Below are 14245 nucleotides of genomic sequence, written 5' to 3' on the forward strand. Positions count from 1 at the left end.
CTGACTGAAGGAAGGAGAACTTCCCATATTGGCCCTCTGCTCAGAACTGCAGTGAACTGAACAGAGCGTCCATGTACAAGTTCTGCGTACATGTACCTCATCGGCCCAGAACACAGTGGCCTGGGCCACTGTGGCTGACCCGTGGCACAGTCTGAAGGCTGGAATCCACACAGCCATGCTTCTGTCACAAGCAATAAGAAAAGAACAAGAAGAGATCATTCAAACCTACTCAAAAGTAGTAACAAAACAAAACCCTCTAACTCCAAACTTTGTGTTTATTAGTGATAAGTTTAGATGCATTAGGAACAAAAAAAAAAAAAAAAAAGCCAAGGGTCACTGAGTTGTGACCACTCTGTGGATGACAAGAAACTGGCTGAGAAATTTCTAGGGGAGGGATAAGTTAAGGGCAGTGGCAGGGCAAACAGAGGAACACTCGGGGGTGGAGATGCGGATTGGGTGGGAGGACAAACATCTCAATTAGACTGTCCTTGTCCTTGGAGACCAAAACAGAGCCGGTGGCTGAAAGAGCACAGATACACAGTGTGGGAGCTACTGGCCATGCTGGCAGGACAGAAAGAGGACAATTAAAGGACCCTTTGAGGGGAAAGCTTCAGGGCCAAGAGAATCTGGTTAGATCTAAGGGGATGAAGTTCACCAGCCAAGAAAGAATGGTTTTCCACTTGGGGCTCAGCCCTCAGTTGCATAAACACGGGGAGAAGATTTGACCTAGCAACTGCATGCCTGGAGAGAATTGAGGGGCTTTGCTGGACAGTAAATGGTGAGTCAGCAGAATGACGTGGGTGCCAATGAACAGTCATGACCTCAGCCATTACACCCAGGTCAAGAGAGGTGAGGACACTCAGGACGAGGAGGGGAAGGGGGAGAGGGGCATGTGGTTTGGACATCACACTTGATAAGATTAGCAGGTCTGCACTTGGGTACAGTGACGGGGACAGTAAGGGAGATAGAAGAGTGCACTGTGGAAGAAGCAGACGAAGATCCAGCTGGGGCTACTTAATGGTAAAGTAGCAACTGCAAAGAGACGTTAAAGCTGTGAAGACCACAGAGCAGCCAGGGCCGGGGGCAGAGCATTCTTATAGAGGAGCTGGATTTGTTTCCTTTATCAAGAGCTGGGACAGTGACCGGTCGTCTAAAAGTCATAGACAGACTTCAAGTTAACGCAACAAGTACCTTGGGTCTGTCAGGCCCGTCAGAAATGGGAAAAGCTGTATGTGGAGGCACACTATTAAGTTAAGTAACATCGGGAAAAAAAAAAAAAAAAAAAAGAATTTTGCTAAGACAAGTCATTTCACCCAGGTAATACAGTGAGGAGACACTGGGCTCGAGCCGGGTTAGACTACAGCAGGTAAACGGCAGGGGAAAGAATCTTTATCTGAAAACTAGTAATGATTTTGAGGTATAAAGGGAAAGTGTAATTTCTCTAGAAAGACTAAATGGAAGTCAACCGTCAGGTATTGTCAAGTTTTCCCACCTTCAGGCTCCATCTGTGTAATCACCACCTAGGCAACAGAAATAAAAAAATGTGTAAAATCTATTATATAAAAATTTGAGGGCCGGAGAGATTGCTTGGTTTGGTAAAGTGCTTGCCACACAGGCATGAGGCTAGCCTGGGCTACTCTGTTTCAAACTGAAGTAAAATTAAATTTAAGTGCAAACTAGGCTAATAAGGTATTATAATGTGTTCAAATAACAATATTGATGTTTTTAGGTTCCACATTGCAAGTAGCCTTCGAGACTCTACCACTCATCATCTTTAAAACAGTAAGTACTTAACAGTAGTACCTACATTGTTTGAAAAGATAATTAAAAGACAGTTTGCCAAGCCTAAACCCTGTTGTTCCTTCCCTTCTCTAAATTGTACTACTGTGTAAGGAGCTGATCTTAAAAAATTATATTTACTTTAACCAACCTGAAAACAGACAAGACAATTAAGCAGACATCGAAGAGATTGCAAATATGAAACAGGAAGCTGTTCCTTCTCTGTAACTTCTTGGTTCTGAAAAATACCATTTTCTAAAATATGTTATTTATATGAAATTTGATAGTACTTTTAAAAGAATTCATACTTTTTTCTCGCTTCTAATTTCTCATCTGATACACATTGGAAATGCCACCTCCTTGCATTTTTCATTTTAAGAGTATGTAGGGGTCCTAAGCTCACTATGCTGGGGGAATGGCTGCCATAATGCAACCCACTTAAACCACAACAGTGGAGGTGCCCTTCAGGGAAGTGGTAGGAAAAAAAATGATAATTCTTTTTATACTCCAGGAAATAGCCAAGACTTTCTGAAGCAGCACGGGGGCTGGCAGGCCTCTTTGTGGATATTATGCTAAATCCCAGGGTTGTTTTGTTCTGTTTTGTTTCTTCACAGTAAATCTTAACCACGAGCCACAGCTTGATTAAAGGAACCACTGGCCAAAATATAAACAAAAGTGAAACTTCATCAGAATAAGGCCCAGAGCTAAGCAATCCTTCTCCCCCATAGAAGGGGCATTTGCAACATCGCAGAAAAACATTTCACTGGGGACTAGCGGAGAGCAGTTCCCAAGGAAAACTAGAATGGGCTTGGCCCACTTTTTAACATAGAGTTTAAAAGATGGTAAAATATCAGCTGTTTAAGAGAAATGTGTGAAGATGAGAACAGGTGCTGTGTATGTGAAAATTAATCCCATTTTATTTTGATTTTATTTCATTTCAGTGGCAGGGGAATGAGTGGAAAGGAAGAGAGGAGAGAAAGGAGAGGAAGGTTGATGTGTGGGGAAAACACTGGAAGGAGGGGGCTGGGGAAGATGCAAAGAGGGAGTGGGGCAGCCCTGAGGAGAGGGAGTCACCTGTCTCTGAGCTACTTGAATGTGGCAGGCAGGAGTTGCTTCTTCATTTCAAATAGGATGAGGCAGGAGCCCAGAGATGTGGCTTAAACAGGGCCACCACTGCTGGGACTTTAGGGTGAGTAAGTTTTCTAGCTTGTAAGCGGAGAAAATATAGACATAGAGAGAGACCAAAGAAATGAGACGTCTGTAGGCAAGCATGCCACAGGGGATGGCGGGGGAGGGGGAAGCTCAGGTGTGCCCCTACATGACACAGTGGGTCCTAAGACAAGTGTCAGTCCCAATCTGATACTACTATCTTCAAGATGTTCTAGGGCCAATATTATTCTCTCTGTAAGCACAGAACTCCCCGGAGAATCTTCGTGTAATGCAGGTTCTGTCTCAGATGTCTCATCGGGTCTGAGAGTCTCTATTTTCTGACAAACCCCTGGTGTGCTAGCTTGAAGGTAATGCTTAAACCAAGAAGAGAAAGTGACCTGTCTATCAGAGAGGATGTCTGGACTAACAGCAGCTGCACCACTTAGGAACTTGCTAGGAATGACATTTTTCAGTTCACTAAATCCTGAAGTGACTAGCTTGGGCCCAGCTATCTCCTTTAACTGGTCCCTAGAAGGATCTGACACATATTGAAGTTTGGATCGCTTGCTCTGGGCCATCATGCCTTCTGTTAATTACTTTGTTATCTAATAAGTGCAATGATTATGTTTTAGTACTGAGCTGAGTTTTCTATTGGGAATTCCTGGCACTCAAAACTATTCCCAAATTTACATAAGAGTTTGGAGTGGCACTGAGGTCACAGGGCTCAAGCAGGATGAGCCAATTATGAGGTGCTTTGCCTTCTTTACCGAATGCATGCCTGCCTTGAGTTGGCCAGTTGGTGTTCCCCTAGGCCTGGCTATAGGTAGGTTTGTTCCAAGAGCCTCCAAATCCAGCCCCACAGTAAAAACAATAATCTGGGGTGGGGGGCACGGGTTTGGAGATAAAGTAATTACCCAAGCCTAAGCTTCACCAGCCCCCTGTCTTCTCAGTCCCCGCTATCCCCCTGCAGTCATGAGTTCGGATGCAGAGATGGCCATTTTTGGAGAAGCTGCTCCCTACCTCCGGAAACCTGAGAAGGAAAGGATCGAGGCTCAGAACCGCCCATTCGACTCTAAGAAAGCCTGCTTTGCTGTGGACGACAAAGAAATGTATGTGAAAGGCATGATCCAGAGCAGGGAAAATGACAAAGTCATTGTCAAGACCCTAGATGACCGGGTAAGTGCTAATCTTTCATAATGTGGGCATCCTTGATTTCCTTTGGTGTGGACTGCTGGAGCTTAGGTTTTTCCCTTCTGTGGTGGCCGAGCCTCTTCTCCTTGAGGATTTTGGTTGTGAGGGCAATGTGGGGTTTGCTTCGGTGGACTAGGGAAGGTAACAGTAAAAGACATGGGTCTACTTAAGGAAGAAAGTGGTTCTGGTTCTGGTTGCTGCCTGCTGGGCCAACTCAATACAAGCTCTGGTTCTGTAGGAGTCTTCTAGAGCAAGCTCTCTCCAGGGAGTGGACATACACAGAGCACTCTTCAGTTCAGTCCTTACTGGAAAGCCACCAGGTCTCTGCTGCGGTGTCAGTCACTTTTCAAGTCTGCGTCAATCGCAGCAGTACCTTCTTTCCCCAAGGCTTACAGTCTAGTATAAGAGACGTGTGTTAGGATTGAGTGCTGGTTCAAACGCAGGCACAGCAAGCAGATCTCGTTTCCATGTTTTGCTGTTGAATTTAACCTCTGATTCTAGCCACATTTCACTGAACTAGGGACAAAAAAAAAAAAAAAAAAAAAAAACCCTCATCTTCAGTCATTCTTGGGCTCTCCCTAGCTTCAGAGCTGTACCCCATTTTCACAACCTTACAGGGAGTTACTCTGGACACACTGCCTTCTGGTGGATCTACTGAGAAATGAGTGTCTGTCCTTAAACTGTTGGGGTACAGAGGCTTCTCTCTCCCCACTGTGGGCTATCTTAGGTGTCTCTCTGTAGGCTCAGGCACTGGGATAGAAGGGCCTTTCTTCCTCGTGAACTTTAACCCACACCAGCAAGCCTCCTTCCATTAACCTCAAAACTCTCCTGCAGACTTCAGTTTTAGGAGAATACAAGCTAGACGCCCTTCTTGGCCCTCTCTTCCGCCCTACTTTCTGAATCTCCCGAGAATGAAGGGCAGAGCCAATTATATGCTTGAGTAGGAAGGAAAAGGTGGGAGCAACGCGGAGAGGTGAAATTCAATAATTGTCTCCAAACACTTTTCCGCTGCAAACCATCATACCTGTCCAAATGTTTAAGGATGACAGTAGAGAAACAAGCAATTATTGGGGCTTTGAAGACACGGCAGAAAGGAAATGGGGCATGAGATTGAGCACCTGAGCGGAGCTCTGGGGTTCCTTTCTAGAGACAACTTTAATGAAGATATTCCAAAGACGCCTATATAAGCAGGGTGTTGAGGCAGGAAATCACTGGGCACACGGGAAAAGTTCTTGCCAGGCTTGTCTCACTGCAATACTCAGAGCAATGAGTCGAGGCAACTTACCTTGACTTTGACCATCCTGAGCCCCATCCAGCAACGCCGGGGGCCAAACTGTTCTTTGCCTTTACTTACCTGATGCCCTTTCCTGGCACACACAATGCTAGGCTACCTGGGGGGCACCAAACCAAAATCAGGTTAAGGTTATTGCTGGTCATCTCCGGGCATGGAAATCATGCTCATTATGCCACCTGCCCCGGGAGAGCAGAGTCTAGGTCAGTGGCTCTGTATCCGTCACTTGCTTTCCCTTGTTAAACCCAGGAGCTCACTCTGAAAAGCGACCAGGTGTTCCCCATGAACCCCCCCAAGTTTGACAAGATCGAGGACATGGCCATGATGACACACCTGCACGAGCCTGCTGTGCTGTACAACCTCAAAGAGCGTTACGCAGCCTGGATGATCTACGTGAGACCCTTTTGACCTCTTTCTATTTCACTTATCCCTCAAAAAGAAAAAGAAAAAAAACCCGAGATCCATAATCTTTTGAATTTCTCACAGACCTACTCAGGCCTCTTCTGTGTCACTGTCAACCCCTACAAGTGGCTGCCGGTGTACAACCCCGAGGTGGTGACAGCCTACCGAGGCAAAAAGCGCCAGGAGGCCCCGCCCCACATCTTCTCCATCTCTGACAACGCCTACCAGTTCATGCTGACGGGTGAGTGAGCCCTTTGGTTCATATAACAGTAAGTCATTATTGACAAAGTACTTGGGCCCTTTACACACCTCGCTCATCTAAACAACGCAGCGGCCAGAGTGAACTTGGGAGCATCAAAAGACTTGAGGCAAACAACCAAGGCCATGACATCTTTCATTACAGTAGTCATGGTTCAGGGTGAAGCCAGAGGTCCTCGCTAAAACACTCTAAAGTTGGGCTTACTTTGAGGGGTTGTGGAAGAGAAGGACACTGCTCTTTCATACCTCTAACTCACCCCACTATGGGTACACTTACAAAAGAAACTAACCAGTTATGGAAGGCAACATTGGAGAGATGGGTACAGCAGGATTCTGATCCTTCTTAAGAAGTAGATATATGGGGACACTGCCACACCACTATGCCTACTGTCACTTGTCTGCGCAACTTTCACCTAACTTGACTTGCCACAAGGAAGTGAGCAGTTATGATCAGAGGACCCTTAAAAAATCAGACATCACCTCTACAGTCCCCAGCATTTCTCCACTTTCTTTCTTTTACATGAACTGAATTTACACGTTAAAGGGAAGATTCTCATCACTGTCTGTAATGGCTTGCTACAGCCACTGTGACAGAATGCCACAGGCTGGGTATCTTAGTGAGAAATGTATTTGCCTCACTGTTCTAGAGGCAACTGGTCTGAGATCAAAGACGTCACCGGGTTGATTCTTTATGAGAGGAAATTTATTTGAGGTGCTCACCCGGCCTTTGTGGTTTGGAGGCAAGCCCTCTCTGCCTTCATCTTCCCCTGGTGTTCTCTCTACACGCAAGTCTCCATTTGTTCTCACACTACAGGGACACAGTGATGCGGATCAGCCTGGGCCAGTCTGACCTCATCTCTAATAACATCTCAGTCTCATTTACATTTCATTTCGCAATGAGCTGACATCCTGGGTTTCTGAGGCTTAGAACTTCAATATACGAATTCCAGAGTGCCACAATTTGGCTCACATGCTTTCATAAGTGGAAAATCAGTCTTACTTCATGCACATGCAAAACCAAGACCAAAAGAATTGAGGTGACATCCAATCAGCTAAAAGTTACGGCCTCCCAACAGCTCAGGACCCAAGGTTTGCTTTCCTTGGGAAAAGAAATATGAGAACATTCCAGCAAGGAGTTCAGATCCACAGACAGAGGTAGCTTTTACACTGTAGGGTTCGCTGCTCATTTCCCAGGCCATCCATGCCAAGCATCCCACTTTCAGGAACTCTGCACACACCCTTCCACTATGATAAGACACGCCCACACCACGCCCCTAGCAGACGGCCAAGCCAGGGCTTGTGTTCTGGGAGTCCTTGCAGGGTTGCTTGTTTTTAAATCCCCAATGTTACTTACGATATTGGCTTTGCTTGTTTCTGTGTTTCTAGATCGAGACAACCAGTCCATCCTGATCACGTGAGTAGCCCATGTTCACACCACAATGGCTTCAAAGCCAGCACCTCCTCTTCTACTCCTTTATCCCATTTACTTTTAATTGACAGTGGAGAATCCGGAGCCGGGAAGACTGTGAACACGAAGCGTGTCATCCAGTACTTTGCAACAATTGCAGTCACTGGTGACAAGAAGAAAGAGCAGCAGCCAGGCAAAATGCAGGTGAGGGGTGCTACGCTCCAAAGGCTCATTGGAATAAATGTTACACTTGAAGTATTAGGGGAATTGCCAAGGGTAAGAGGGATGCAGACTCAGCAGGGATAGCCCAACGGGACTGACGTTATTGTTGTTGGTCCTTTGTATTTTTTTCTTTTCTTTTTCTGAGTGCTGCAATTACAGGCATGTGCCACCGCTTGCAGTGTTCCTTGGTATTTTCATATGGAAGAATTTTCATGGTAATGTGAAGGCATTTTTCTATAACTGAAATATCCTCCAGTTCTCTGAAAATGCCAAGCAGGATTCTACAACTGAGTTTAATTCTGACACTAACTCAGGGGCATAGCATCACAGCTCATAGGCTAAGGGCTCAGGCTCACAAGCCCCACATCATACCACCTGCACCTCTAACTAATGTCAACTAAGTCAAGCGTTCCTGCAACCTTCTCTGCTGCTGGATAGGCTCGCAGAACTCAGGAGGTAAATCCATTAAATCTATTGATTTATTATAATGGATAAAACTCAGGAACATCCTGAGGGAAAAGAAGCATAGCTCACTGGATTGGACTCCTCTGGAATTTCCATGCCCTTTCTGGGAATGCCACTGGCCAGCACTGCCCTGGCTTCACCAGTCTAGAAGCTCTCCACATCTCTTTGCTTTAAGGACCCTCCCAGAGGTCCCATTACTCAGCCACCAGTGACCAGCTCAGTCTGCACTTTCCCCTTAACTCCCCAATCCTCTAATCATGTGAAGCCTTTGCTTGCACTGAGGCTTCAGCTCCCAGACACCACACATATCACACCACACATACCACAGCATACCACACCTCATCACACCACACCACACCTCATCACACCACACCACACCTCATCACACCACACCACACCTCATCACACCACACCACACCTCATCACACCACACCACACCTCATCACACCACACCACACCACACCTCATCACACCACACCACACCTCATCACACCACACCACACCTCATCACACCACACCACACCTCATCACACCACACCACACCTCATCACACCACACCACACCACACCTCATCACACCACACCACACCTCATCACACCACACCACACCTCATCACATCCCATCACACCTCATCACACCACACCACACCTCATCACACCACACCACACCTCATCACACCACACCACACCTCATCACATCCCATCACACCTCATCACACCACACCACACCTCATCACACCACACCACACCTCATCACACCACACCACACCACACCTCATCACATCCCATCACACCTCATCACACCACACCACACCTCATCACACCACACCAGATCATACAACACATACCACACCACACCATGCCTTATCACACCATACCACACATCACTTTAGAAACCCCAAGAGTTTTTGAAGGTTTACACCAGGAAACTAGGTGAAGCCAAAGTGTATATCTTTGTCTAAATTATAGTCACACATGAAACACAGCTGGGATTGCTACTGTCTGTGTGAACCTGAGATCTCCCTATGCCCAGTACTGCCAGCAACAGATGAGAGATCTTGACCAACTTCACACCTCCCTTTGGAAAAAGATAGAGAGTACCATGGGTTTTCAAAGGGAAACACACTTCAGAATCACCAGGAGGATTTTCTTTCTTTCTTTCTTTTTTCCTTTTTTTTTTTTTTTTTTTTTTGGCGGGGGGAGGTTCAAGACAGGGTATCTCTGTATAGCCTTGGCTGTCCTGGACTCGCTTTGTAGACCAGGCTGGCCTCAAACTCACAGCGATCCACCTGCCTCTGCCTCCTTGAGTTCTGGGATTACAGGCATGCGCCACCACGCCCGGCTCTCCAAGAGGATTTCTTAACAAGGCTTGTGAGGCTCTAGGCTTAGACATTCTAAGTGACGAGGTCTTGGGTCCACTCTGTTTTGTCAAAGTGCCTGTTCAAGAAGCGCATGACTTATAATGAAGCATCAGTAGAGAAGAGACCATGTTCCAGGCTGGAATATGTCACAGCCAGAAGTCATCTCAATGCTACCATAATAACAGTCTCTCCAGGTTGGGACCCTGACACTCCCCAGGAGGGCTGTCCACACGTCAGCTTTCACCACTAGGGTGTGACATCCCTCCTAGGACTCTGCCTAGAGCAACCACAGTTTCCATTCACTGAGACAGACCGACTTCTTCCCTCTCTTGTTACTAGGGAACACTGGAGGATCAGATCATCCAAGCCAACCCCCTGCTGGAGGCCTTTGGAAACGCCAAGACTGTGAGGAATGACAACTCCTCCAGATTTGTAAGACCCAGATTGAGTTTCAACTCCCCACCAAACTGCGCCCATCCCCTAACTCAAGATAGGAAAGTTTGAGCCTACTCTACCCTAACACGATTAGATCAACTGATTTAGGTGGAACTGGGAAGGTGTTAGCTTATTCCTGACAAAGGGAAGATGAAGCTTAACCAGAAAACACAACCAGAAGTCACAGGGACTCAGGATCCACAAGTAAGGAGAAATTGTTTATGCCAAATTGGCCTCTGTAAGGTAAGCATGTATTTTTAAAACTTCTCTGTGTGTGTCCATATGCACGTCTGAGGAGGCTACAGCAGAATATTGTCTTCCTGTATCGCTTTCTCCCTTTTAGAAGCTTTCTACTTAGCCATTTAGCTTGTTGTCTCAGTCCCACAGTGCTGGGTTAGTAGCTAATTGGAGTCATGCCTAGTACTTAGAAACACTGTTAAGTGCAAAAGTTGATTGAGTTAGCCACAGAAACCTTATTATGACCTAAATTAGCAAACTTGACCTCCTCTAAATCAGGAGGTGCTAGGAGGAGAGGGCCACTAGTGAAGGCAGGAAATGAGATTAGAAAGCTTGGTCTTGGCAATGCAGAAAGATACATTCCATCCTCCAGAATTTCATTAAGGTTAGCTCAACTAAAGTGGCACTTACTTCCATGCTTGCAAATTAATGCATGTTCATTCCTCTATTTAACTTCCTTGGCCAGGAGATCAAGTGCTCAGCATTCTCCCCACAGGCAGCACTGTCAGCAACAGACGAATGATCTCGACCAACTTCACTGGGAGCCCCACTGAAGGCTCCCAGTTGTGAAAGTGCATGAGCTTTCACACAGTTTACTAGCTGGGTAACCTCAAGCTGGCATCCCATAATCTCCCTCTCCCCAAGAAAGACCAAATGGGGGCTAGTTAGAAGGATGATGCATCCCTTAGAGACTGTGGCTATGAGCCCTTACTTTCCTTCCTTGGTTATAGTCCTTGAACTCAACTCACTGCCCTATGCACACCTGTCTTCCTGGATACAGCTAAGCCTCACCCCTTGGTGGGGGATGCGGTGTCTGTTGCATGTGTGTGTTATACACACCCAGCTCAGCTTGGTTATTGTGTTGAGCTTGAGTGGAGTCAATGTCTTTGGGAACTCTGCATTGGCACACCCAATGCATGTGTACCTCTTACTCATGAGGCTTCTTCACTTTGTCCTGATTTAGAGTCACAATCAAATCCATCTACTCCACCCTTGCACACTAAGGGTGCCTTTCACTGTCCTCCATTAAGTTACTGAAGACACTACTGAATACTGAAGATTTCTCTAACTTTTCATAGACTCCTCATGAAACTGTTGAGGACTGAACACACTCCAGACTGTATAAGGAAACAGATCTGGCAAGACTTGCTCTCAAATTCACACACACTATGGTAGAGGACCAATTAAGTGTACAATGTAAGAAAAGAGTACATACTGTGTGCATGTGTGCTATCATTGTAAATTATACATCGATACAATTGCATAACTATGTCATATAAATATATAAATTACACACAAGTATTTTTATCTCACATTTGGTACATAGTATTTTATACACATGTGTGTGTGAGATGTGGTCCCAAGCAGAGACGTCAGAAAGTGAGCCAGTGGGCCTTCCCCAGAGATGCAGAAACAGAATCAGTGCTTTGGGTAGATTTCTCATAGCCTTGGATGACCCAGTCTGGGTGAGCAAATGGGTGTCAGGCAAACAGAGAGGAAGGAAGCGTTTGTGCTTCTGGCATCACTCCCAGCCATACCCCTCTACCGACTTCCTACCCATTGGTGGTAGCACCTCTCCAAGAATCAGAGGCAGCATACATAAAATAACTTGTCTGTCAATCTGCTGTTGGACAGGGGAAGTTCATTCGGATCCACTTTGGAGCCACAGGGAAGCTAGCATCAGCGGACATTGAAACCTGTGAGTCTACACAATGTATAAACATGAGGCTTAACTAAAGTTGCCTGTCAGGAATCTGCAAACACATGATTGTTGTTGTTGTTACTTTAGATCTCCTGGAAAAATCCAGAGTGACATTCCAGTTATCCAGTGAAAGAAGCTATCACATTTTTTACCAAATCATGTCAAACAAGAAGCCAGAACTAATTGGTAAGCTTCAGAGGTGCTGGTCTTAGCTTCCTGAACAGTTGTGGGGACAGTACCCAGACTGAGTGCTGCCTGAGGGGTCAAAGGGTCTTCCTCCTTCACAGACTTGCTTCTGATTTCAACCAACCCCTTCGACTTCCCCTTCGTGAGCCAAGGAGAGGTCACGGTCGCCAGCATCGATGACAGCGAGGAACTGTTGGCAACTGATGTAAGCATGTGATTTTACTTGTTTGCATAGAGCATGACTGGGTTAATGAGCTGAGAGGCATCTTACTGAGCTCATGGGAAAATGGGGAGCCGGAGACACTAGCTGATTAGGCTTACAGATTTCCCCGACCCAATACTTCAAATACCTCATCCCAATAATTCCCAAGTACAGTCCAATACTTTGAAATGGGACTCCATAAAGTTCTACAAAGCAGGCTACCACTTCTGTTTTCTGCATTTTGATACAAACCTCTTTTTTTATTACATTTATAATGTTTGTTAAGATTAGTTGGACATTTTCAGATTGCAGAAAAGTACAAAGCAGAAAAAACAAAGACCCTCCACCCAGCAATGTCCTCTTCCGTTTCCCTCCTATCTTCACCCTAGACTCAGGCCAGGCACCTCCTCAGCACACCAGGCACACATGTAACCTTTATCTTTGTGGGATTCTCTGCAGATCTAATCATCATAATAGCAACAACCAAATGTGTTGAGCACGGACACACCACAGAGACAACTAACTTTACTTTCATCATTCACTTAAGTCTTAAAAGCATCTTTGACATGGGTACCACTATTCCTGTTTGATGGGTGGGAAATCTGACTCTTAGAATCTTAAAGGAAAATACAAAGTCTGTCTGTAGATGTAAACATGTCTAAACCCAAGTATGCCCAACTAGGAGTGGGGTTGAAGTCTCCGTTCTTGCTGGCTTCACCCTCACAGAAGCTTCAAAGGCTATGGAAATGAGTGTTGTCCTTCATCAGGGCCACCTCGGTTACCCTTCATCCTTACCTTTATTCTGTGGTAAAACTAATTGTCTAGAGCAAGTAGAAAAATTTTCACGATCAAATAAACCAAAGGTAACGGTTTCCCCAGTCTTCAGTTTAGGGTGCTTCAGCCCCAGAGAAAGGCTCTCCTGAGCCTGTCCTTCAGTGTCTGTGGCAAATTGGTTTCCTGGAAATCTTTGTACCTTGACACTCTGACACTCGTGTGCTTTCTATAGAGTACCACAGTCTCTGCACTTCTTCACCTGTGTGCTTTAAGCACTCTCTAGACTGCATTTTGCCTAAGACAGTGTGAATGGTAGACATCTGTGTTATATAGGCGTGCGTGTAGGTCATGCATGTGGCCAAAGGCGGCTGTGGATGTGGCCCAACACAAAATCACAAACTTACCCTTAAAAGTATCAGGATATTGTGCCATTAAAAAAAATTATCTAGTTCTCAGGCATGAGCTTTGTAGATTACAATGCCACATCCAGCATCAACACACCTGAAAAATGGGAAAGCCTGTCTTATACGCTCAGTACAGTGAGTTTGCCCTCAAATATTTTCGGTTGTTGGTGACTCAATCCACAGACAAGGGCCCATCACACCAAAGATGTCTACACCTTAGCTCCCCTACTGCTTCCCCTACTGGTGGCATTTCTCTTGGGTGGCAGTTAACAGCCTAAGAGAAGACTGTCTTTGGGGGATTTTATTCCCCCAAGAGGTTCCTCAAAAAGTAACACTTGTGTGAGCAAATGCTGTTTCATAATGACACACGACAAGGCTGCTGAGTCCCTTTTCTTCCTTCTAGAATGCCATTGACATCCTGGGCTTCAGCCCAGAGGAGAAAGTTGGGATCTACAAACTGACGGGGGCCGTGATGCATTATGGGAACATGAAGTTCAAACAGAAGCAGAGAGAGGAACAGGCAGAGCCAGATGGCACCGAAGGTAAGTGCATCTGAGGAGGGGGCAGGATTTGGTTCCACATCCACGTGTTCACGTGGGGCCCAAGCCTATGCTCTGTGAGATAAACTTTGCTGTTCTTCCAAAATTATATGCTCTGAATTTGAGTTGTGCGAGGCTTGTTGTTCACGTCCAAACAAGTCCACTCACTTATAGTGTCAAATAGGCATCTACTGTCATCATCAAAGTCTGCCTGATTTTTAAGGTGGACTTGAACGGAGGG

The 14245-nt window shown here is 45.8% G+C and overlaps 1 protein-coding gene across 1 annotated transcript in view; it reads left to right on the forward strand.

Annotated features, from left to right (window-relative positions):
* Nucleotides 1-3884: 3884 nt before the first annotated feature.
* Nucleotides 3885-14245, forward strand: part of Myh13 (myosin heavy chain 13) — a 46880-nt gene continuing 36519 nt past the window's right edge. Inside the window, exons 1-10 of the mRNA XM_051167843.1 lie at nt 3885-4104; nt 5660-5803; nt 5897-6053; nt 7457-7484; nt 7571-7682; nt 9865-9957; nt 11833-11896; nt 11987-12085; nt 12187-12290; nt 13869-14007. Of these exons, the coding sequence (XP_051023800.1) occupies nt 3901-4104; nt 5660-5803; nt 5897-6053; nt 7457-7484; nt 7571-7682; nt 9865-9957; nt 11833-11896; nt 11987-12085; nt 12187-12290; nt 13869-14007 (1144 nt within the window). The 5' untranslated portion in view covers nt 3885-3900. The remainder of the gene's footprint in view (nt 4105-5659; nt 5804-5896; nt 6054-7456; nt 7485-7570; nt 7683-9864; nt 9958-11832; nt 11897-11986; nt 12086-12186; nt 12291-13868; nt 14008-14245) is intronic.

Source organism: Acomys russatus, chromosome 25 (genome assembly GCF_903995435.1).
Source record: "Acomys russatus chromosome 25, mAcoRus1.1, whole genome shotgun sequence".
Taxonomy (NCBI): Eukaryota; Metazoa; Chordata; class Mammalia; order Rodentia; family Muridae; genus Acomys; species Acomys russatus.